The sequence below is a fragment of the Bombyx mori genome, chromosome 15 (assembly GCF_030269925.1).
Source record: "Bombyx mori chromosome 15, ASM3026992v2".
NCBI lineage: Eukaryota > Metazoa > Arthropoda > Insecta > Lepidoptera > Bombycidae > Bombyx > Bombyx mori.
Window position 1 is genome coordinate 16,028,298 of NC_085121.1, and position 26,802 is coordinate 16,055,099.

General features: G+C 38.8%; 2 protein-coding genes across 4 annotated transcripts in view; both read right to left on the reverse strand.

Annotated features, from left to right (window-relative positions):
• LOC101745704 (diacylglycerol kinase eta) overlaps positions 1–26,802 on the reverse strand; it is a 181,021-nt gene that overhangs the window by 152,840 nt on the left and 1,379 nt on the right. The window contains exon 2 of the mRNA XM_038016147.2: positions 4,861–4,971. Within this exon, the coding sequence (XP_037872075.1) occupies positions 4,861–4,971 (111 nt within the window). The remainder of the gene's footprint in view (positions 1–4,860; positions 4,972–26,802) is intronic.
• Positions 20,197–24,142, reverse strand: LOC119629631 (uncharacterized). 3 transcript variants are annotated; one of them, XM_062672828.1, is made up of 2 exons: positions 23,839–24,142; positions 20,197–23,289 (listed from the first exon to the last, which is right to left on the reverse strand). In XM_062672828.1, exon 2 carries the CDS (start codon positions 23,142–23,144, stop codon positions 22,161–22,163), a length of 984 nt encoding a protein of 327 aa, XP_062528812.1. In that variant the 5' UTR covers positions 23,145–23,289; positions 23,839–24,142; the 3' UTR covers positions 20,197–22,160. The 3 variants fall into 3 exon arrangements, with proteins under 3 accessions (XP_062528812.1, XP_037872080.1, XP_037872079.1); XM_038016152.2 differs by having other exon boundaries at positions 20,197–23,336; XM_038016151.2 differs by having other exon boundaries at positions 20,197–23,342.

Below are 26,802 nucleotides of genomic sequence, written 5' to 3' on the forward strand. Positions count from 1 at the left end.
TTAATTTGTTTTGGAATATATATTTTTTTTCTATTGGAAGTTGGTAGTTGTTAAAGCATGTGTATTTACAATTATTAAAAGTGAACATCAATTGCTTCGTGTATTTTTCTTGTTAAACATATTCCCTATTAGCCCTATTGACTTTAGACTTTGTACAGTTGTTTTTTGCTTTTCAGGCAGGGTCTTGGGCGTATTACCATCGAAATACGACCGCAGGAGAGTATAAAAAGTAGGGAACATCGTCTGTGTGAAGCTATATGGAAACGCGGCGTGACGCCGGGATTAATTAATTACTAAATGATAAAACGTGTTTTTTACTTACGTTTTTGATGCAACAACGCAGTTACAGTTACGTGTATTGCTACACGAACGAATTGTGCAACAGTTCAAAAATGGTATCCAAATAAAAACCAGGTCAGAAACGAAGCAAGAACGTAAAAGACAAATATTCCTGATGCACACTTATTTATAAGCTATAAGACTTTGCAAGGCCTCAAATATCGCTTCAATTGGATTTTTAATCAGTTTTTAATTAATAATTCTTGGGTCGTTTCAGCGGCGCGTTCATTGTGAACAACGACACAGACTTCGCGTGTAAGAGGTACGGCTGTCGCCGCGCGACTGAAAGCTGAAACTGAACGAAGGCGCCCAGCAGTCTCGATCCACCTGATCGGGACTACGACGTAGAGATAAATAGCACGTGGACGAGGCATTCCTGAGATTAGCAGCTATCTCTTTTCTACGCATGAAATTGAATGAAGTGCAACAAGGAAAGTGACAGCTTTGAATTTTTCAGTTTATATTGAAGGTGGGTTTTACTATCTGCAGAAAGGGCAACATATTATGCTCTTTGAGTTCTATAACATCCAAAAACAAAAAAACAAAATGTATCTTTTTTTTTCAATTCTTCATATAACGCCGTATTTAAATTTGAACCTTATTGGCTTTATTCAAGACCTATGTTACTTTGAACGCCTACAAAGAAGCACACACGTGCTGTTCATTTAATATTCAGCTCGGAGAGCAACGAGTAGCGGCCTCTGAACAACAATTTCACCGCACACGTTCGTTGCAATCGATTCACGTTATTAATTCAAGCGTTTTAAAGTGCCAATTCGCACTGCTCAATATTCCTATGAGCATCGATCTGCATACTTCATTTAAACCATCAATGTGTGTTTCTATGCGAGATAAACTGGAAGCGTTCTGTCAAACGAAGACAGGCTAACCTGATCTGACAATGCCGTTAACGCTGGAAGTCATGGGACCAAGCGTCAAAATTATACAGTAACCAGGTGCTACGCGCCGCTTCGCCCGCGTGGTCAAGGGAAAGGGTCAGAGCGATTTCCTATGGGAACGAGACGTTTTTTAGGGTTGAAATGTAGGGTTCTCCTAACCTAAGATTCTCTTCTTCTTCTATCGAGCCGGTGGCCGAACCTCCTACGATGTCCCCGCGCCTTGGGGGTGCGCGGGGTAAGTGTAACTTGATGATCTGCTAATGTTGGGAGCAGACGGCGGGCCCAAGGACGTTTTAGGGCCCTACCGCACTATACTCCCCTGCACTCTTACATCTGACGTCCGATCTTCGCCGGGGTCAAAGCCCGGTCAGAGTCGAAGGGTTCCCGCGGACAACACTACAACCAAACACGCGGCGCCACCCCGAGAACGCCCGACTGACGGGTCGTCGAGGCGATAGTCGACGACTGGTGGTCTCCGCGGTACGGCGACCCTGCCAGGCCGCGCAGGCGATTCCGCTGGTGTTCCGGGATACCCCGCTGGGACACAACCAGCCTGCCGGGTCGGAACGCGATACACCGCCGACCGGGTTGCTCTTCCACAGTATGTTCGGCGACGCGTCGTCCCATCTTCCCGGTGCCAGCGCGCTAGAGTAACGGTAGCGTGTGGCGCAGACTCAAACCCCTTAGGTTGCCCCGTGACCATCACCGAGAGGAGACTGCCTCCTCACAGAGGCCGGGCTGGACGAACGCCCTCCTCCAACCCCCGGCTCGGCGGCGGTGGCACGCTGCCGAAAGGGAAAAGAAGCTCTTCCACTCCCGTTCCGCTGTCTCAAATGTCGAACTCCAGCTCGACCTTCCTCTTTTCTCATCCGAGCTTGGGACCGGCATTGGCAGAGTGCACAGGCAGTTCCAGTGTCCGTAGTCATTTTTCCTCAGCATCACGTGTACATACCATACTATCTAAGACCATTCCTTGTAAGTTTTTCAACAATTGCCATCTTAAAACTTCCCCGTATGCGCTCATTTCGCAATTTGTTGAGTCCGGGGTTACACTCTCCGACGATGTCAGCATTTTCATTTTGTTTGCATTTAAAAAAATCATGAGACCTCTTCGTTTCCTTTCGACGTGAAAGAAAGACAAACAAACACACTTTCACATTTATAACATTAGCAGGTAGGTTCAAGTTATAAGTAAAGTAATTAATGAGTACGGATTACTGGTAATAGGGCACAGCGTTAATCCAAGCGCTCTAGTTTGAAGTTTGTGACAGCCTTTAAACAAAGCAATTGAGTCTTCATGTCCTAAGAGGGGTAAAGGCTTGTGTATGAATTCAAGTGACCACACCCTAAGTTCAGCTGCCGTTCTATACCACAAAAACGCCGAAAAATGAGCTGATCTGATGATGAAAGTGTAAGGCAGAAAAAGAAACCGATAGATCCTTGCAAAGTTCCAAATCCAAACGAATATAAGGCTCATATTAAAATCGACGTAAATACTTATTTACATTTTCGCTGTAAATACAACTAATCTACGCGATATTAAAATAATGATGCTTCTAACTTAAATACTATATTATTCTGAGAATTATCATTAACACTAACCGTAAATTAAAACTTTATTAAACTTTAAAAGTACGCCCTTTAGTATCAGCACTTAAGGGCACTGTTCACTTAGTGTCTCGTAGCGCTACGAAAGTTCTACAAGTATTCTACGTATTCCGTAGAGGTAGCTACGAAGAGACCCAAAAGAGCTACGCACACTACGAATCACGGCTCGATAATTTTAAGTATAATACGTCCCCTTTATAACACGGTACTAAAATAATGCCTAGTTATAACACGTATTTTACCCACACGTATTTTTATAACGCGGAAAATTCCCGCTTACTATTTCTGTTCCGTGAAGTTTATAATGATTTATACAGTTCATTAAAAATATCGCGTACTTTTGCACGTCGTGTAAGAGTAAAGGCTTCATCTTTTTTTTTTCCTACCTAAGCTGGTGATCTGGAGAGACCATGTCAGCGTAACCGGGCGAGTAGGTGAGCTCACGGGGCTCAAACCTGACGTTGTTGCTATCGCGAACCCTAGCAAGAGCCGTGCTTCGCAGAATCTACAACCGGATCGGAAACGCGACCCACTGAGAAGATCCGGCGAGAAACTGACTGCATGAATGTGTAATTCTACGTGCAATTGCTAGATAAAGTTCAGTAACAGCCTAAAAGTTTAAATTGCTATCCGTGACGCGCGTGTTGGCGTAGAGCTTCTATCGCGTCATTTAACATTGAAGTCATTACACAAAGTCGCGCACTCTCTGTCTAGCGTACAATTAACAATGCATGAAGAAAGTTGATTATTTATTGACTTAGTCTTTGTTGCATAAAACAGTACAAAAGGCGAACTTTTATTATTTACTACTTAGGTGGGTGGGCGAGCTCAGGGCCCACCTGGTGTTAAGTGGTTACTGGAGCCCATAGACATCTATAACGCAAATGCCGCCACCCACCTTGAGATATGAGTTCTAAGGTCTCAGTATAGTTACAACGGTTGCCCCACACTTCAAACAGAAACACATTACTGCTTTACAGCAGAAATAGCAAGGGTGGTATAGTACCTACCAGTGCGGACTCACAAGAAGTCCTACCACCAGTAACAGTAACTTAAAACAATAAGGCTTTATCTCTGACTACACCAAAACATAAAAAATTGTGGGATAATGCAGAACGCAGAATCCACAACGGTGAAACGAGAAAGAAACCAAACAAAAATAAATGTACTTATATATTATGCTATTTGCTCATAATTCTTTTTATCTTGATCTCCTCCCTTGATCCTTTGTAGCTCTGATTAGCTTTAATCTAATATATAAAATTCTCGTGTCACAATGTTCGTTCCCATACTCCTCCGAAATCGCTTGACCGATTCTCATGAAATTTTTTATGCATATTCAGTAAACCTGAGAATCGGCTACTATCTATTTTTATACCCCTAAGTGATTAGGGTTGTCCACCACTAACATATTTTTTTTTATTTGGACATTTTTTTTTGTTATAATGAGGTATTATGTGGTTGAATGAGGTTTTGTTATTTTTATTATATATTCCCTCATCGTTCACAGCACTACATACCTCTTTCACTCATTTACCACATCCTTACACACTCACAATAAGTTAGTTTTTTTTTCTACTTTAGAAATTCCCTAGAAATCTTATATATGGCAAAACAATGTTTGCCGGGTCAGCTAGTCTATATATATAAAAATTAATTGCTGTTCGTTAGTCTCGCTAAAACTCGAGAACGGCTGGACAGATTTGGCTAATTTTGGTTTTCAATTATTTATGGAAGTCCAGAGAAGGTTTAAAAGGTAGATAAATATGAAAATGCTCGGAATTAAATAAAAATAACAATTTTGTTTTCCCTTTGTTGTGTACACCGTCGGACGGATTCCTTTTGTTTGTTTTAAGTATATTTTATACAAAAGTTTAGGTCTTTTATTTATCGATTGAGGCACTACGAAGTCTGCCGGGTCAGCTAGTACTAAATAAAAAACCAGTGTACAGTCGGATAAAAAAAATACATTTTTGTTATCTAAAATAAAAAATTATCGGTACCATGTACTTACGTCCTTCTCCTTGGCGTAGTACAGAGTCCTGCCGCGGAGCCGGAAATAGCGGCGCTGCCATCGCTGGAAGCTGCGCGTCTGCTTCATCAGATAACCCTCCTTGACAATAGGCTGGTGACAAGAGAAAGAGAAATGCTTAAATGAGCACAATTCTTTTCAGGACGGAGGCTAGTTTTTGTGAATTGGGGGTAGTTCTTTTGACGTTTTTTTTTTTTATTGCTTAGATGGGTGGACGAGCTCACAGCCCACCTGATGTTAAGTGGTTACTGGAGCCCATAGACATCTACAACGTAAATGCGCCACCCACCTTGAGATATAAGTTGTAAGGTCTCAGTATAGTTACAACGGCTGCCCCATCCTTCAAACCGAAACGCATTACTGCTTCACGGCAGAAATAGGCAGGGCGGTAGTACCTACCCGCGCGGACTCACAACAGGTCCTACCACCAGTAATTACGCAAATTATAATTTTGCGGGTTTCACTTTTATTACACGATGTTATTCCTTCACCGTGGAAGTAAATCGTGAACATTTGTTGAGTACGTATTTCATTAGAAAAATTGGTACCCGCCTGCGGGATTCGAACACCGGTGCATCGCTTCAACACGTATGCACCGAACGTCTTATCTTTTAGGCCACGACGACTTCACGTTCAACAAGTATGTACTTTCATTTATGTTGAATAATATTTTTTTTTATTTGATTTGAATAATTTGAACGAGGAGCGGTGAGAAGCCTAGCCTAGCCTAGAAGAAGCCTAAAATTCTATTATAAAATAAAAATTTTATTATAATTTTATTATAAAATGTATTATAAAATAAAATTTTAGAAACGTATTAAGATTTAGGGAGCAGTTAGTGCAATATTAAAAAGAAACCCCGCCCGTATTTTTTAATTACTGACTGACTACAAAACTACTACATAAAAAGAAGCTTTTAATATTTAAATTTATACCCGTGTTTCTGTACGTTTGTGCAGTCCAATGCGGCCCAATAGTCGCCCGGATTTCATTGGTAGGTATATGAGTAACGCTCCTTATGTTTTTTTAGTGGTGAGGGGCTACCGTCGCCCATGGGCGGCGGCAATGCCAGGGGCAGAGCCAACCTGCTGCCTACCGTTAAGCACTCTACTAAGTAACTAGTGTAATTATTAAGTAGTGTGTTTAATTAGAAATATTGGTGTCTGTCTGCGGAATTCGAACGAGGGCACAGTCGCATCGGGTCGATACGAATACACCGGGCGTCTTATCCTTTAAGGCACGACAAATTAATTCGGATTTCATCAAAACTAAGTGTAACGACATCTATCGTCGAATAGCGGAAATGAATATCGAAGATAATAGTAAAATCGAGTAGTACAACGGCATCTATTGTCAGATAGCAGAAACACATATCGAAAATACTCGACTTGTGAGGAATGTTCACGATAATTCTAGACATGTCGTATTATTATTTATTCCGAACCCCAGCGCGTAAAAATACTATTATTAATAACATTTTTTTTATTGCTTAGATGGGTGGACGAGCTCACAGCCCACCTGGTGTTTAGTGGTTACTGGAGCCCATAGACATCACAACGTAAATGCGCCACCCACCTTGAGATATAAGTTGTAAGGTCTCAGTATAGTTACAACGGCTGCCCCACCCTTCAAACCGAAACGCATTACTGCTTCACGGCAGAAATAGGCAGGGCGGTGGTACCTACCCGCGCGGACTCACAACAGGTCCTACCACCAGTAATTACGCAAATTATAATTTTGCGGGTTTCACTTTTATTACACGATGTTATTCCTTCACCGTGGAAGTCAATCGTGAACATTTGTTGAGTACGTATTTCATTAGAAAAATTGGTACCCGCCTGCGGGATTCGAACACCGGTGCATCGCTTCAACACGAATGCACCGGACGTCTTATCTTTTAGGCCACGACGACTTCATTTCTTATTGATCAACCAGATACAAACACATAAGCTTACTATCGATTTAAACTGAAACAAAATCAGACATAATGCTTTTGATTTCGATAAACATTCTCGACGTCACTGTTGTAGTGAAGTCAAAATTCACATTAATTATTCTTGTTTACGGGCCCCAATATTTTATTCGGAGTATTATTGTGAATTGCTATTCTGCTGAAGAAACATCTCGTTGTCTGGAGTGAGACGGACATTGCCGTGGACAGATTGTTATTTATTAAAATTAAGATCTCGTACTGTTTGAGAATGCGAACGTTTGTCGAGATGAAAACGTGTTTTTGTGAAAACAAGAATTTTTATTTTGTTAAAAAATTTCATGCTGGGCTTAAGTTTATTCTACTCGCTTTATCCTTTTTGCTAGAGGCTAAAGGCGTCATAACGTGAATACTCACCGAGGGTCAAAATTAGCATACTATACGTTTGACGACTTCTCAGATTACTACGATATGCCCCCCAGTGAAATATATATTTAACTATGCGTGATATATATTAATGATTAAAATTACTTAAATTTATGCTAGTCAATTAATTAACTGGTGTTAAGAAGTCTTGTGAGTTATCACGGTAGGTACCACGGCCCTGCCTAATCCTGCCGTGAAGGAGTAATTCGGTTTGAAGGGTAGGGCAGTCGTTGTACTGTTAAAACTGAGATCTTAGAACTCTGGTCTTAAGGTGGGTGGTGACATTTAGTTTATAGATCCACACATCTAAGCAATAAACAAATAAATAAAAAAATGTGTGGTTATTATGATAACTATTAATTGCCTTGTATTCGACTAAATGGTAATTTTAATTAAGAGCGGGTAACACCGAATGGTTTTGCCGTTGTCATGGCGGGCAGACAAAGTCATTATATTCTCTTGTTGACAGCGGTCGAACGTAGTGGTCATACGCAAACCCACTGGATCTAAATCACGAATTATTATTGTAATCCCTGATTGTTTAAGTAATTTAATGGTTTGTATAACTTTGTGATGCCAACCTATTGGCATTTTCCCGCGTAATGGCCGTCGTTTTCGTTCGCTGCTGTATTATTTATTTATTTATTTAGACACACCAACAGCAATACACACAAAACATTCAAGCTTAAAATTAACATGTATAAAATTAAATACTGGTATGTAAGCCAGTTACAGGCATGTACAGCAATCTCTTGTAACACACTATTATCAATCCATGGTGTTGCTTTGGAGCCCAATGGCAATGACAAAATCCCTCTGACACTGTTGTTTGCTTTTATCTCAAGGTGGGTGGCGCATTTACGTTGTCTATGGGCTCCAGTAACCACTTAACACCAGGTGGGCTGTAAGCTTGTCCAACCATCTAAGCAATAAACTAAAAAAAAAACCTATACTATTTTTCTATCGTTATTATAAAAGTCTTCTCATTAAAACCATTCAAGATTTAATTAACAATGAACGCTTTTAATTAAGAGCTTCATTATGAAACAATTGTCGGACCGAAAGTGTAAAATAAAAGAACTTATTCTGATTTAAATATTATTCGATAAAATTTGGTGTTCTTTTATTTTATTGTTAATTGTAAAACAAAGTTTATGGAAACTTCTATATATAAATATAGTAACTCGTGCGTTTGAGATTATGGGTGTGTATGTGTAGCGTTCAAGTTAATGTATCCGTACACATCGATAGCCTATGAACTACTTTTATCCATCTTCTCCATATATAAAAATGAATTGCTGTTCGTTAGTCTCGCTAAAACTCGAGAACGGCTGGAACCGATTTGGCTAATTTTGGTCTTGAATTATTTGTGGAAGTCCAGAGAAGGTTTAAAAGGTAGATGAATACGAAAATGCCGGAATTAAATATAAATAACAATTTTGTTTTTCCTTTGATGTGTCCCCCGTCGGACCGATTCCTTTTGTTTGTTTTAAGTTTATTTTATACAAAAGTTTAGGTCTTTTGTTTATCGATTGAGGCACTACGAAGTCTGCCGGGTCAGCTAGTCTTAGATAAATAATTACTATTATATATTACTATGTGCGCGTTTGATCATCATTATAGTCTACTGGGTTGACGCGTCCACTGATGAACCCCATCCAACCACTGCCTCTGAACTCAATCATCGATTTGCCCACTTGCGAGCTACGTCAGTAACACTGGATCTTTCTTGAATAACCTTGTCCCAGAGGTCCCAAGAACAGTTCTCGAATTACAATTTTTTTATGCCTACCTTATAAACAGCTCATATTGAAATCTATCCAAAATAACGAAACAGCAGAATTTTCATTAATTTCACATAAAAAGAAACCCAAGTAATACAACTTACATAAAACTGTTCTTATTAAAATGATATAATAATGAAATATCGAAAGATTTTTTCGCGGTAAAAGATCCGCGAAGGCAATTAAGTAAATTAAATGCGTTAATACTACGATTTTATACAGGGCGTGACGAAAATGTTTCTGAAACCTAGTGGAAGTAGGAAATAGTATTAGGAATGTAAACAAGTTTTGTTCGAGATGATATCTCCATCTCGTTTTTACCATCGCACCGCCCGCCACCGGAGTAGAGTTCATCCATACTACCTGGAGCCACTGCGGTCATCCACAGTGCGTTTCCAGAGATCTTTTTTGCCACGTACCATCCGGCTGTGGAATGAGCTCCCCTCCACGGTGTTTCCCGAGCGCTATGACATGTCCTTCTTCAAACGAGGCTTGTCGAGAGTATTAAGCGGTAGGCAACGGCTTGGCTCTGCCCTTGGCATTGCTGAAGTCCATGGGCGACGGTAACCACTCACCATCAGGTGGGCCGTATGACCGTCTGCCTACAAAGGCAATAAAAAAATAATAATAAAAAAAAACAAAATTCAACATCCCTGATTAACTAAAGCTAAGCGAAAATGCTTTTATAATGATAGTTTTATATACCGCTATATTTTAGATCGCTAGTCGCCCGTGAATCGTAAGTTACTTTGCTATTCTCCTATTCGTTTACACACTGTACACGGGGAGTGACGAAAAGGTTTCCGAAGCCGTCCTATTCGGCTTTTTTATTGCTTACATGGGTGGACGAGCTCACAGCCCACCTGGTGTTAAGTGGTTACTTAAGCTCATAGACATCTACAACGTAAATGCGCCACCCACCTTGAGATATAAGTTCTAAAGTCTCAGGTATAGTTACAACGGCCGCCCCACCCTTCAAACCGAAACGCATTACTGCTTCACGGCAGAAGTAGGCAGGGTGGTGGTACCTACCCGTTCAATTTCCTCGTGACCGCAATCGTTTGTTCTTACATACACACCCCAGTCTACCCCACTCTCTTCTTTGGAATGTAGTCGAAGCTCCGTGCGAACGTCTATGCGACTTTAAGCCAGGAAAGCGAGGAGAAAAGTCTTGTAAATTGCTTTATCTAGTTCATATAATGATTCGTCAGGTTTAAACTTGTAATAGTGGTGCAATATTAATCTTTTGGGATCTATCAAAGTGCACAAGAGTGGGGAAATGAATCAAAATCGACGCTTGAAAGGCGAACGTGACTAAACAACAATGCGTGAACTTTACAGTAGACTAATTTAAAGTTGAAATTCCTGAAAAAATTTATATTTTAACGAATCTAGCTGTAGGATTGAAATGATTTTAATAGACCTAGAAATATATTTTTTTGCGCATCGAATATGGTTATTGCCTATCATTTATGTATAAAGCAGTTATTGTCGCTTAGTCACGTTTGCCTTTCAAGCGTCGAAATGGTTAGAAATAGCTAGTTGGCTCTTTCAGAGAAGTCCGCTGATATCTCAGTATTTTATTGGGAAATTATTTCGTTTCATCACACTTAAACTCGTTTCATTCAATTTTATTGCAATCATTACAGTTTCATCTAAATTAACTTCGTTTTATTTCGCTCTTCTTCCAAGCCGGCTGGTCATCATGGTAGAGATTGACCACTACCCTCCAAAGAATCCGCACTAAGCGCTTCACTTTCTCCCTTTGCCTCTTCATGAGGTCTGTCTCATGCGAGGTTTGGACGTTGGTTATTGAGCGACAGGAGGTTTTAGTCAGTTGGACTCTGACATGCCCCACCCTCCATCCCCAGTGGAGGGCGGAAGTCAGGCGATTTCTTCCTGACTAAAAAAAAAACCCTCCAAAGAAACAACAAGAGATATTTGGACGAGGTCTTCACCTGAGAAGGGCCCATACATAAAACAACTAAAATAATAACCTTGTAATTGCATGGAATAAAGGGCTTTTTTATTATTATATTTATTATTTGTGTGTGTGTTTTTTTATCATTTCGCTCCATCTCTTTTATTATTATTTTAGTGTATATGAATTTGACAGCACGTTCAATTAGTGAAAGTAAACAACAGTGACAGAGGGATTCTGTCATTGCCATTAGGCTCCGACGCAACACCGGACGGACAGCAGCGAACGAAAACGACGCGACGGGCATTATTACGCGGATTTACGCGGGAAAATGGTTATAAGTTGGCATCACAACCTTATACTGCATGTTTGGTGGAGTAACAATAATTGACACAAAATAAGTTCTGGATAATAGTCAATATTCTCCAGGACTTTTGTGTGAGAATATCGTTATTAACTTGATATTATAACGCAAAACCTAAAGTTATGTTTTCATGTTTTCTTCGCCCGATTGTCGCTTCGCCTGTCTGCGGTCAAACACGCAAATCGATAATAAATCGTCTTCTTTACTTTGATATTTAATAATAATTGAAAAATAAATAAATACAACGCTGGTAGTTATGGCAACGATTGCAAATACTGAAGAAAAACAATCGAAGAATGCGGTGGCGATGATACCGTCTCTAATAACCGTCTCGATCGTTCTGGGAGCTTTCGTATGCTCCTCACTAGATGGCGTAAGTTGTTATTGTTTCGTCTGTTCCCATTAGTCGTTAGTATCGATACTGGTCAAGAGGTGGCTCTCGCGGTAATTCGCCTACAACAATTTTAACTAAAGATAGTGCTAAAACACTCTTATAATATTAATTAAAAACAATTTTACCCTGAAGAGCACGCCCAATGAAAGAATCTGTAACAAAACTGTTTATTTACAAAGATCACAAATTCCATTTAAAATTTAATTTAAACTTAAATACAACAAAAGTGGTCTAGTGGTCGCCCGGTAGTCGAAATTCGACTATAATTAATTGAAATTATAAGTTTGTACACTATTATGATTCTATTTTCAAAGACTATTATACTTCTATAATCACAGATTTCGCCAAGACTACACTATAGAAAAATATTAATAAAGACAAACAATATTTAATCTATTCTCAATTTGACAACAGACGTCAAGAACAAAAGTTTGTCAATAAATAAATAGTATGAATGCGTGTGTGCGTCAAATACATTATAGTGTGTGTAATGTTTTCTTTATTGATTTAATGTATTATTAATGCATAATTAAAAAAAAAATATTAGCATTGTGCACTTCTTCTCTATATTCTCTATAAGTGTGGAAAATTTCATAATCCTCCGTCCGCGCAATTTTCGTAAAAAGGGATACAAAGTTTTTGCTTCACGTATTAATATATAGATGATTCTAAATAAATGGCGATTTACGTTTTGCGATTACCACCATTTTTCAAAAGAGCCACGATAATATTTTAGCGAAAACAAGTTAGCAGCGTGTTCGCAGTGCGTAACACTAAGTGTGTTCCAACTCTAATGGATGTCAAGTGATCCGAGAACGCCATTACTCTTGGACCTACTATAACAAAGCCAATTCTTCATATAAGAGAATCCGCACTCAATTATGCTTTGCTTTTAATTGTATTTGCCACGAATCAGAATCACATGAGGATTAATGAGATTTTTTGAGCGAGTCTTACACTGAAAATAATCTGTTACGATACGCATCAGGAGCTAATCATAATTAGTTATTTAGAGCCGTGAGTTTATGTATGACGACCATGTACGATGGCTGTCAACAAGAGAATAGAATGACCGTAAATATTAAATATTAATAATAAATCTATAGTCTAATATATAAATCTACAGTGGTTTTTACGGATGTTCCGTTATAACTACTGAACCATGCATCCAGTTGACTTGAAACATGGTATCCATCTAGAAAATACGTGTACTTAATGGATAGGTTAATATTTATATGAGTGTTGGACTCCCTAATAATGACAATAAATAATAATGTTAATTTTAAATGCGCAGCGAAGCGGGCGAGTACGGCTAGTTAAATATAAAATCTTAAATAGTGTTTCATTTAAGAGAATGACTTTGACAACCATGATAGCCATGACAAGCGCAACTCTATTCGGTGTTACCCGCTCTTAATTAAAATTACCATTTATTCGATTGCAAGGCGATTATCGAAATCACAGAATAATCTACCAACGATTATAAAAATAGCAAAATAAATTGTAAAATGGCACGCATCTTCATATGCAATAAAAAAAACAGTATATACAGTAAAAGTAGTTTTTAGTATGTCTGCGACTCTCGAAAATCGAAGGAGGTAGTCGTGACCTAAAGGATAAGACGTCCAGTGCATTCGTATCTAGCGATGCAACGGTGGTCGAATGCCGCTGGCAAGTACCAATTTTTCTAATGAAATACGTACTTAACAAATGTTCACGATTGATTTCCACGGTGAAGGAATAACATCGTGTAATAAAAATGAAACCCGCAAAATTATAATTTGCGTAATTACTGGTGGTAGGACCTCTTGTGAGTCCGCATGGGTAGGTATATCCCCCTGCCTCTTTCTGCCGTGAAGCAGTAATGCGTTTCGGTTTGAAGGGTGGGGCAGCCGTTGTAACTATACTGAGACCTTAGAACTTATATCTCAAGGTAGGTTGCGGCATTTACCTTGTAGATGTCTATGGGCTCCAGTAGCCACTTAACACCAGGTGGACCATGAGCTCGTCCAGCCACATAAGCAATAAAAAACAAATAATAATACAGTAGTGGTGGAGATTTCACACAACGAAGCGGATTTATCCCTAAAATTATATAATAATATATTAGATAATAGTTGGAGCCGTTGCTTCCTCGACGCTATCATATATCCTACAGAGAGCTAGACTTGAAATGCGTTCATAAGTTTAATCACGCGCTTGAGTGTACCTTGCCATTGCCAATATCTATGAGGAACGGTGGCTGGATATGATCGAGATTTAGCGAACTGTACGCTCATATAGCTTCGAAAGTAAGAAAAAAAAATTAGCTTAAAAAACTTAAAAAAATATTTATGCTTTTATAGAAAATCCCACTAAAAAATATAAAATAAATTTTAATAAATTTGAATTAAAAATAGTGTAAGAAAAAAGGATTTAATTGTAAAAAAAAGCGTGGGGTGCATGCTATCAGTAGTTATAAATATTTTATGGACAGTCATACACATATGAGTAGAAGGGTTATTTTGATAATATCCTGAAAAGCACCTCACGCTTTTTTACAATACAATCATTTTTTCTTACACTATTTTTAATTCAAATTTATTAAAATTAACTTTCAATTTTTTAGTTGGATTTTCTATAAAAGAGTATTTTGTTTTCAATTTTTTAGGTGAATTTCAATATTTTTAAATGTTTTTTTAAATATTGAATTATCCTCGGTCCTTAATTAGTATGCCAAATTTCGAGTTAATCCGACGTTTTGAAGGGGGTCGAAATCATGTTCAAAGATTCCGTTACATACTAACATATAAAAGCGTATTAAAAAACGCAACATGATACTTTAGAAGATCAGTAAATATCTTATTAAAGAAAATCGAGGTGAAATAAAAGAATCAGAACGACCCACTTCCACAGTTTAGTTTTCGGCGTAAAACATTAAAATTAACCATCGCCGTATACACTTAATCAATTAATGTCACAGCGACCACGTTACTGGCGCGTCGCCAACAATATAGTACTCGGATGATAGAAGACTTCGCGTTATGTGTAGCTTCTGTAAGGTCGTTGATCTTTGTAATTTCAATTCGTACGTAAATATTTTGAGAGTCAAAACGAAGTTTCATCGCGAGAGGTTGACTACTCGATGCTATGTTTTTATTTATTTATTGCTTAGATGGGTGGACGAGCTCACAGCCCACCTAGTGGTTACTGGAGCCCATAGACATCTACAACGTAAATGCGCCACCTACCTTGCGATATAAGTTCTAAGGTCTCAGTATAGTTACAACGGCTGCCCCACCCTTCAAACCGAAACGCATGACTGCTTCACGGCAGAAATAGGCAGGGTGGTGGTACCTATCCGCGCGGACTCACAAGAGGTCCTACCACCAGTAATTACGGAAATTATAATTTTGCGGGTTTGATTTTTATTACACGATGTTATTCCTTCACCGTGGAAGTCAATCGTGAACATTTATCAAGTACGTATTCCATTAGAAAAATTGGTACCCGCCTGAGATTCGAACACCGGTGCATCGCTACATACGAATGAACCGGACGTCTTATCCTTTAGGCCACGACGACTTAAGACGACGTCTAATAGAAAGAAATAAAAAAAATACGTAAATTTTTTTTTATAAGTGGATGACGCATGAAGGCTATTTAGCTACGGGTGTCCTGCACACTCTACAGCTAAGCTCTCATCTCCACGGCTCACAGTCGATAGTTGGCTCTAAGACTTGACCTTTTAAAGTTTCGCAGCTAAAGGCATTGACTCAACAAGGACAAAGCTTGCAAAGGTCTGAATCGACCTCAATGCGCTAATAACAATACTTCAGTCGCAGGCCAAGGACCTTGGATCTAGCTGGCGGCTAATGTAAACGTTTGGAGATTCAATTGTTAATTATAAGTTAAATTTTCTATTCAAAACATTGAAAACTTTCTTTAGACCGATGTAGTATCTATACATATAAATAAAATTGGAGTGTCTGTTTGTAATATTGAAATAACCCATTTTTACTACATGCATATGAATATATATACGGCACATACACCAAAATAAATGTTTTTACTATTTTTGTCTGTCTGTCTGTTTGTTCTGGCTAATCTCTGGAACGGCTGAACCGATTTTCACGAGACTTTCACTAATAGGTAGCTGATGATATAAGGAGTAACTTAGGCTACTTTTTTAGACTAGCTTCGCCCCGCGGCGTCGCCCGCCGTAGGAAAATAACCGCGGGACTCAGCTATCAAAAATAAAATTTAATGTTTCCAAAGCGAAGCGAGGGCGGGTCGCTAGTTTGGAATATATTTAAATTTAATTTCAACAGTGTACAAGTATTTTATACACACTTTTATTAGCTTGATACATATGAACTTATCTATATGTGATCATAGACACATTCTATTGAGTTTCTCGCCGAATCTTCTCAGTGAGTCACGATTCCGATCCGGCGGTAGATTCTGCGAAACACTGCTCTCGCTAGGGCTGGTGTTAGTAAATTCTCTCAGTTCGAGTCCGTGAGCTCATCTACCCGTCCTGGCGTAGCTGAAATAGTTCTTTAGGCTCCTATTTTTTTTCCCTTGTAGGCAGACGAGCATACGGCCCGCCTGATGGTGAGTGGTTACCGTCGCCCATGGACTTCAGCAATACCAGGGGCAGAGCCAAGCCCGCTGCCTACCGCTAGCGAGCAGGTAGGGGAAAAAATGATGTAACGGAATCTTTGACCGTCATTTTCACAGACTTAAAAACGTCCAATTAACTTAAAAATTGCACACGCATCAAAGGCTATTGAGAATAAGACAACCTTATAACTTCACTCTAACATCCTGACCAGTACTAACAGGAGAAAAAAGGAGGAAATTACATTTTTTTTTTTATTGCTTAGATGGGTGGACGAGCTCACAGCCCACCTGGTGTTAAGTGGTTACTGGAGCCCATAGACATCCACAACGTAAATGCGCCACCCACCTTGAGATACAAGTTCTAAGGTCTCAAGTATAGTTACAGTATAGTATAGTATAGTACTAGTATCAAAAGGACAAAAAAAGCACGAAATTAATTATTAATTCGGTTTGCTGCAATTGGAAAACGAGTTAGCGACTCATAAGTGGTGGCATGAAGATACACAGTTGTCAATTGACAGTGGTAAAATGATTTGTTTGTTTTTTTGCGCACTGATTGTATTGCAAATTGATAGACCGCTTACCACGGCACCCCGCTGACTTCGGCTGCAGTTACGGGTCCGGTTCAAAAAATAATAGCCGCATTGTCACTGCTTTTGAAACTGTATGCCTTAAAATAGGTAGATATATCTAGGCTCCACCGGGCAAGATGGAAGAAAAGAGATCCCGCCGCCGATCGCCTAGCCGCTCGTGTGACCAAAACAACCACCCTAACTGGGCTGTCAGTCGCAACCGCCCTGCGAGAAGTTGAGGACCGGACGAGGTGGAAATAGCTCACGAGACACGCCACGGTCAAGTTTTAAGGACACGACCTTCAGTGATGAAGAAAGCGACGAAGAAGAAGAATATAGGCTCCGATAGACTATTGACTATAGTGTGATCTATTTACGCCAACAAAGTAGTAAACACTACGTATTCTAAATATAAAACACAAAAATCAGCAAAACAAAAAAAAAAACACGCCAAGTTTCAAAACTCCTTCGAGTTGGATAATTGCACAACACCAACCCTACGCTTGATTGATGTTGATTGATCGCGTCTTTGTAGCGATACCCTGAAATATTACATTTATACGAGCCGTACCAATTTCATTTTTATTTCGTGACGCATAAAATTGATTATCGTTTGTGTATTTTGTAAATTAAATATTAACTGATTGATGTGTGTTGTTTAGGCATCTTCCACATGGGCGATTAAAGTTACGCGCATTTTGTATAGAAAACTGTCGCTTATTAAGTGAAAAGATTCGATAAAAGTGTGCTTAAAGTTTATGTTGGAGACAAATAGCCTTTTTGACACGGGGGTGATCTCATATGTGTCTGGTGCTTATATTCTTTCTTCACCTTTTCTTTCCCAAATTTTCCCCGTCCCGCTAATAAAACTAGAGGTAGGGATATACGCCCGGATAGAATTATTAATTCCTTATATAATTTAGCACTAAAATTTCGCAGTAGTCAAAGTTCAGGGGATAACATGCCCGATACACTCCCATCGATGCGACTGCGGCAGTGTTGTAGTCTCAAAAACATGCACCCATTTTACTAACAGAAAACGGTCTTAACATATTATGTTCACGAATAATAACAAGTTTGGGTAATTATAATTACTGATGTTTGTCGTGTCTGAATATTTTCCGCAAAACTTTCGTGATTTCTGGTCTGAAGGTTTAAATGCAATACTAATGACACTTTTACGTTTAGTGTGAGCGGCAGTATTGCCATTGTGTGGTCTATGGACGTCTGTAACCACTCAACACCAGGGAGGGAATAGGTTCGTCTATACCTATGTAATCCAATAAAAATAAAAATAAAAACAGAATGTCAGCGGAGAGCTGACGGCGCTTTTCCCCCCCACCTATTCGCTAGCCTATGAGGCTATTCCAGCTACACCCTGACGGGTAGGTGAGCCTGACGGGCTCAGCCTGCGAGAATTTGCTTTTTTTGACTGGTGGTAGGACCTCTTGTGAGTCCGAACGGGTAGGTACCACCACCCTGCCTATTTCAGCCGTGAAGTAGTAGTACGTTTCGGTTTGAAGGGTGGGGCAGCCGTTGTAATTATACTGAGACATTAGAACTTATATCTCAAGGTGGGTGGCGCATTTACGTGTAGATGTCTATGGGCTCCAGTAACCACTTAACACCAGGTGGTCTGTGAGCTCGTCCACCCATCTAAGCAATAAATAAATAAAAAACACTAGCCTTAGCAAGAGCAGTGCGAATCTACCACCTGCTCGGAATCTCAACCCACTGAGAAGATCCGGCTGTGATCATCAATCAATGGACTGTGTCTATGGGTTAGTTCGCACGAGGACGGCGACCGGTGCTTGGGGGTCCTAAAAGCATCGAAAGTGAATCCGGGGGATCTGACAAGACATGTCCCGGGGACGCGGACGGTGGCATTGCACGATCGCGGGGGTATAGCTGACGGAGCCCAGTAGTTACTTACTTAAAGGTCAAGTTATACGTACAACCTGCGTCGGAGGTCAGGATAAACGTCCACTTGGTCGTATTGTGTCGAACACAATGTATCACACGTTTGGATTGTAGTTATGACAACGACTTTTCAAAGCAATAGTATTTGGTCTATTGGTAGCGAAGAAATCACTGTATACCGAAGTGGTCGGTGTCGCATATCTGTCAGTGGAAGACTATCTCATTCGACTGTGAAACAAGAACAGGAATATTCCCGACAAACCGGTGTCTTGTGACGAACGTACTACACTAACGGCGTGTTACCAACATCTGCCTGACTCTACACAAGTCAACTGAAATTTTTATGCAGTTAGAAAAGCGCCTCTTGAGGAAAACATAGTTCCAACGTTCCAACGTTCCAACTCCAAACAAATTTGAGTAACTTTTACGGTATCGAGAACCGCCCAAAACATGTCATTACGGATCCTCCCGATCCATTAACGGTGCTTTTAGGTACCACCAGCACCGGTCAACGTCCTCGTCGAACCCGTCGCTTGCGACGAAGGGCTCGACGTGCCAATTAACCCATAGACACAGCCCACTAAGTTTCTCGCCGGATCTCGGATCGGACCCAATGGTAGATTCTGCGAAGCACTGCTCTTACTAGGACCAGTGTTAGCAACACTTCTGGTTTGAGCCCCGTGAGCTCACCTACATGTTAGGCTAAAGCTGAAATAGCCTCTCAAGGCTATCAGCATAGGTAGGAAAAAGCAGCTAAGCACATGGCATCTAAATATAACTTGGTAATCCAGTCGAGTCACGGTACAAGGTTACTCATATCGTTACATAGTAAAAGCTAACACAAGCGCTCAATGGAAGTTGTTCCATTGGCATTAAAAAACAAAAACTTTCATGTACTCCGTACACACTATTATATTAAACATGTATAAACAGAGGACAAAGTGTAAATACACAAAACATCAGTCGGAGCCGTCACAACTGTCACGAACCGGACATCCGAGTCCGCCTACATACGACGCTGGGATGTTTACGTCGTCACGCCAATGTGGGACAGTCCTATAGGTGTCAAATGTGACAGGTTACAGAGTACGTTTTGACATGTCGTTCTAGTTCATTTATCTTTAAATTAATACGTGAAGCAAAAACTTTGTACCCCTTTTTACGAAAATTGCGCGGACGGAGGAGTATGAAATTTCTCACACTTATAGAGAATAGAGCGTAAAAAATCCATTAAACCCATAAAAAAAAACATAACACACACTACCATGTATTTGACACACAGACGCATGCATACTATTTGTTTATTGTCAAACTTATTTTATTGTAGAGTCTGTGGTCAAATTGAGAATAGAGTAATATTGTGTAAGACTCCACTTCCAACAGTCAGGAAATAATACACAGATTGCAGTAGTTTACTTAATTCTGTATTGCTTTATTTGAAACTCCACTTTTACAATCTTTAGACATCTGCTCACTACCGAATACACTGATTTCTCCTCTCGTTTCTCAGACTACCGCCTTTTTTATTATCTCACAACCCCACCACTGGCATTGCTACCACCAACAGTGTTGCTATTTGGCAATACAAAAATTGCCTTAACTTTAACATGACCAATTTTATTTTAATTATTTTACAACAAACCTTACATTCGACCGTCCTGACACCATGTATGTCCCCATACATGACCCAGGTGGTAACCTTACATTAGGCCAATATTAGTCGTCAGCGTAACAGCGTTAACAGTAAATTACAAAAAAAAAGAGGCACTTAACATTTTTTCATTTAAGTGAAACAAAATACTCCTTAAAAGTTATACATATCAAAATTTCTTCGAAACAGACAGTAAATTCTCAGTTGTAAACTGCCATAACAAGCCAATTTTTAGTTGTGTTACTGCCATGACAAGTCAATTCTCAATTATGAAACTGCCATGACAAGTCAATTCTCAATTATGAAACTGCCATGACAAGTCAATTCTCAGTTATGAAAATGCCATGACAAGTCAATTCTCAGTTATGAAAATGCCATGACAAGTCAATTCTCAATTATGAAACTGCCATGCCAAGTCAATTCTCAGTTATGAAACTGCCATGACAAGTCAATTCTCAGTTATGAAAATGCCATGACAAGTCAATTCTCAATTATGAAACTGCCATGCCAAGTCAATTCTCAGTTATGAAACTGCCATGACAAGTCAATTCTCAGTTATGAAAATGCCATGACAAGTCAATTCTCAATTATGAAACTGCCATGCCAAGTCAATTCTCAGTTATGAAACTGCCATGACAAGTCAATTCTCAGTTATGAAAATGCCATGACAAGTCAATTCTCAATTATGAAACTGCCATGCCAAGTCAATTCTCAGTTATGAAACTGCCATGACAAGTCAATTCTCAGTTAATGTGTGCCTTGAACCAATCAATTCTCAAGGACTTTATGAAATACACAAGCTGAACCAATCAATTCTCAGCTGTAGTATTTCCTGTCTCGCCTTGAACCAATCAATTCTCAGCTATAGTATTTTCTGTCTTGCCTTGAACCAATCAATTCTCAAGGACTTTCTGGTCGAGGTGCGAACCGATCAATTCTCGCTCCTGACCTGTAAACAAAGAAAGAATAATTCGGTAGCGTAAGTGCTTCATCAATTCAGTTATATATGTGTATCATTTAATCATCCATTTATTGTTATTAAATTGACAAATTAATTGACAATAATATTACATAATTGACATTAAATAATGTAATTGACAAAAATTATTAAACACTTAGAATTATTCACGGTCAGTAGTAAAGATTTACTTCCCACTGATCCACCAAGTTTAAGTGACGCGACATGTATCCAGGGCTTTATTAAATCGAATATAGCATTTTATGCTTCATTCCCATTCCCTCAAACCCAGGGAGACGGACTGACTGACTGAACGAACCTGATTTATAATTAGATAACTCAAAATATTCGTTAGATAATCTACTTAAGATCTTAACTATGTCAGCTGCTCAAGACTTGCTACATATTTTCTCTCAAGGGATTTATCATATTCCTTATATAAATCTGAGTGGGACAGTTCAGAATTCATGCTTAAAAACCGTTAAGTAGTTGAATTTTTCATAATAATGATATGCGATTGTTCTGTAATGTTTGATTGATTAACGAAGAATTACATCAGATTGTCACCTAGCCTACAGAACACTAGCACGTACGTCATCAAATTTCGAGATGAAAAGGTATACTCTCCGAGGACTATATTAACTTATAACCAGAGCCTTTCATGGGGAATATTGTCTTGAATGTTCTCTATTTTATGTGTGATACGACTCGAAGAAAATGTCGTTAAGATAAGTTTTCGGTTAATTTTGCACTAGAGCTAGTTATTTTTAGAGACCACCAAACCGATTGAGGAACCCTCTTCCTGATTAAAACAGGTTTCCGTTTTATGTCCTATCTTACCACATTTGTTACATTTATCTAGCGGCTTTGGGCACTGTAAATACGGATGCCCCTGCTGTTTGCAGTTAAAACAATAAATACCTTGACCGGAATTCTTTTTAGAATTTGATTCAGTGTCAGAGGCATTTTTATTTCTCAAATGCGATTGATCATTAATCAATTGATCTGTGTCCCAACTCATTAAAAACTGTAAAAGATTTTCTGGAAGAGAACAGCGCAAAGCTAAGGCACTAGACTTCATAGTCCTGTCACTAATTCCGTGAATTATGCAGTCGACAGCGCGCTTACCAGAAATACCACATAGGTTTAACAGAGACAGTTTTTCATAATAGTATTGCTCTATAGGTTCATTAAGCTTGCTTTTTCGTCTCAACATGTCTTCTAAGCACTGGCCATAATTTAGTTCGTGAGGAAACGCGTTTATTAATTTATCTTGCCACTCTTGCCACGTATACAAGATCGTATCTAGACTCTCGAACCACAACTTGGCAAATCCTTGAAGTTTTTGTAGTGAAAAGTGTATAGTAGTCCTATCGTCCCAACCATAAACCGACGCGCATTCATTAACCTTTTTCAGCCACACGTCTATTCGCTGATTTTTAACAGAAGGGTCAAAATTTGGAAGAATATTCTTGTGATCTATATTTTTATTAATCATCGGTGTGTTCTGCGGTAACGGTTGAGATTCGGGACCGTGCTTAATAGACTGTATTATTTTGACAACATCATTAGTAGAAAAGGAAGGACTACGTGACCTGATATGTGTGGCACGACGTTCATGGTTGACTTTTGCATGCCGCGCATCGTCACTCCGGCGCACCTCTGTAGCTGCACGAAGAGAGGTCGCAAGTGGCCTCTCGGCTGAAGGGCGCCGTGTACTTCTCTCGCGTCGCCGTACCATCTCCCGCTCTTGCTGCAGTTCCTGTTCTAGTCGCTGGATACGTTCTTGGTACAGTTCCAGCTCCCGGGCCCGGCTGCACGTGCGAGAGCTACGGCTGCGAGTACGAGATCGGTTGGGACCCGCTTCGCCTCGGCTTCCTTTACGGCTGCGCGAGGGTGTCATCAAATGATGTGTGCCTTCTCTATTCATGTTCTGGAACTTGCAGACGTTGCAAAATGTTATTCTAAATTGAACGTGAATTGAACCTATAATAATATAATATGAGAGATCAATTGTTTGTCTATAAATTCTTAGTCATCGCACCCATATCAAAATTATTTCACCTACCCCAAACGAAAATATCAATGAAAAGCATAGGCAGCGTTTTATCGACGGATCCACCATGCGAGTGGAACAGCGAGCAAAAATTAGTGGAATGATAACTATATAAAGTTCGTAACCAGTTATTAAATTCGTGGTTGAAGCTCAACAAACATTTGAACGTTAAGTTAAATTGAAACACGTGACATAACCATAACATTAGATACATTTTAGTTCTCAGTTATTCTGAATTAAAATAGTGGCTAGATACAGCAGAAGATGCTATCCCGTGCTAAGCTTTGAAGCTACCTCCGTACTCAGCGCGGTTCTAATTCATTTTTTTTCGAATCAAATAATTACGTCAAATTAACAAGAAACTCAAAAATGTACTTACGTGAGGCGACCGCACTTCTGAGATGTAAGACTCCACTTCCAACAGTCAGGAAATAATACACAGATTGCAGTAGTTTACTTAATTCTGTATTGCTTTATTTGAAACTCCACTTTTACAATCTTTAGACATCTGCTCACTACCGAATACACTGATTTCTCCTCTCGTTTCTCAGACTACCGCCTTTTTTATTATCTCACAACCCCACCACTGGCATTGCTACCACCAACAGTGTTGCTATTTGGCAATACAAAAATTGCCTTAACTTTAACATGACCAATTTTATTTTAATTATTTTACAACAAACCTTACAATTGTTTGTCTTTATTAATATTTGTCTCATCATCATAATAGTGTACAAACTTATAATTTCAATTAATTATAGTCGAATTTCGGCTAACAGGGGGGAAGATGAAATTAGTATTTTTGTCACGCGCTAAACACAAGGGTAGTCTGTAAAGTGGAGCTTAAACAAAATGTGATTTTGTTTACATTTTTTATTCTTAGAAGAATCGCGTTAAAGCTATCAAAACGATTTCGATCAAACTCGAGTTAGAAAACGTTTGATTGACGTATACAACGGTATACTTGTAGACGGAATGTAATGAGATTGTTTTCGTAGCTAATACTAGTATAAACTACCACCCCTACCTAAGCAAAACATGTATCTATCTATTCATTGAACAATATAAGCAAAAACATATTACAGTATTGCGTTTTCGATTTCTTTGTAAGTCATAGGCGTTACCTAAAAATACTTTTATCGTTTAATCTCGCCTTTATTAAATATTAAAATCTTGTGTTTATTACTTACTGTCGTAAGCACGGGATTAGACCGAGAAAGTAGTTTTAATTACACGCAAAAATGTTTATGGCTCATCTGCCCATAATCAGTGAGACAGCAATGCGAATCTGAGACCGCGCGTTCAATTTCATTTATTGACGTAAGTTTTCATATGTTAACCTAACAATTAAGTCAAAAAGTCAAAACAGTCGAAAGATTGAATTGAATAAGATCACACCAGTCCCTGACTAAGACCACCCTTTAGTCGTCCCCTTCGGGAAACACATTTGACGTGAATGTTCTTGTTGACGTCAAAATGATTATAAAGTTTCTGCTATTGGTTTTCATTAAAATTGACAATTTGAGAAACACGCGGAAAGTTAAAAGCAAGATCACTCCGTTTCCATATGTTTTTGAAGTGAAGCTTCTTTAGGCGCGTTGAAAGTGAAATTAATCTCGCGACAGATTCGTTACGGCTAGAGAGAAAAGATACAATTTAGGAAGAGCGAGAGTGAGAAAATAGATAGAGCGTTTCGCGAACCTCTCGACCATAGAGAGAGGGAGAAAGCGAGCTAGGTTTGTTTCTATTATATACACATCGGGCATCCTACGGGCGTCGGCCAGTAGATGGCTTGTTATTAATTTCTCATTGCTCCCGTAGATGGCAGTAACATATTAACTATCTTATATTTTATATTTAATGAAGGATTTTAATATATATTTTTTCTATACATAAGTATATAATTTAAAAAATATATAAATGGTGAAGGGGTCGTTTCTCTTATACACAGCATTCCCTATTACAAGAGAAATTTGATTTAAGGATGAAAAATGAAGAAAACCACAATACTACACACCGCAAAAAAAGTTTAACTTCTTTCAAATGCACCAAGTTGCACACGTACCACTTTTTTATAAGCTTGGTTTTAACTTACAATATTTTTATGTGAATATTTAAGTTGTTAGGAATGACATCGACATTGTCACAAGCATTTCCAAGAAAAAAAAATGTATTTTAGTACAAATTTTGATTTAAATTGTGCGACATCTAATATATAAAATTCTCGTGTCACAATGTTCGTTCCCATACTCCTCCGAAACCGCTTGACCGATTCTCATGAAATTTTTTATGCATATTCAGTAAGCCTGAGAATCGGCTACTATCTATTTTTTATACCCCTAAGTGATTAGGGTTGTCCAGCCCTAACATATTTTTTTTTTATCTGGACATATTTTTTTTTGTTATAATGAGGTATTATGTGGTTGAATGACGTTTTGTTATTTTTATCATCGTTCACAGCACTACATACCTCTTTCACTCATGTACCACATCCTTACACACTTACAATAAGTTCGTTTTTTTTCTACACTAGAAATTCCCTAGAAATCTTATATATGGCAAAACAATGTTTGCCGGGTCAGCTAGTGTTTTTATATCATACTAACTGTACCCGTCCGCTTCGCTGGGCATTTAAAATTAACATTATTATTTCTAATCCCCATAAAGATTTTCATCATTAACGCTCCCGCAACTGGTGTAAGGAGTCCAACACTCATATAAATATTAGCTTATCCATTAAGTACATGTATTTTCTACATGAGTATCAAGTTTCAAGTGAATCGGATGCATGTTTCAGTAGTTATAACGGAACATCCGTAAAAATCACTGTAGATTTATATATTAGTATAGATAAATTGTGTAAATGTCATAGATTGATGATTGGGTTTGATGTTATTTCTATTTAGATAATTAAAAGAAATGATTGTTTTAAAAATGTCTATAAACTTCGAATGTGATTTATTGCTCTGACACAATCGCTAATCCACTGGAGCTAAATGATTACTGGATCTCATAGAGCCTTCAACGTCACAACTGATCTGAAGATATCAGGTCGAATTCATCACTACATAGTATAAAACAAAGTCGCTTTCTCTGTCCCTATATCCCTATGTATGCTTAAATCTTTAAAACTACGCAACGGATTTTGATGCGATTTTTTTTGATAGATAGACTGACTGAAGAAGAAGGTTTATGTGTATAATAACATCCATTAAATAGTGGAGAAATCAATAATAAATTACAGTTTCCGAAGCGAAGCGAGGGCTGATCGCTAGTAATTGTATAAAAGCCTATTGTCAAACGTGCTCCGATTTGAACGGTCATTGACCTGTAAGATCGCTTA

Coding starts and splice junctions, on each gene's coding strand:
- LOC119629631 (XM_038016152.2), bottom strand. CDS start 23,333: ATGAATAGAGAAGGCACACATCATTTGATGACACCCTCGCGCAGCCGT.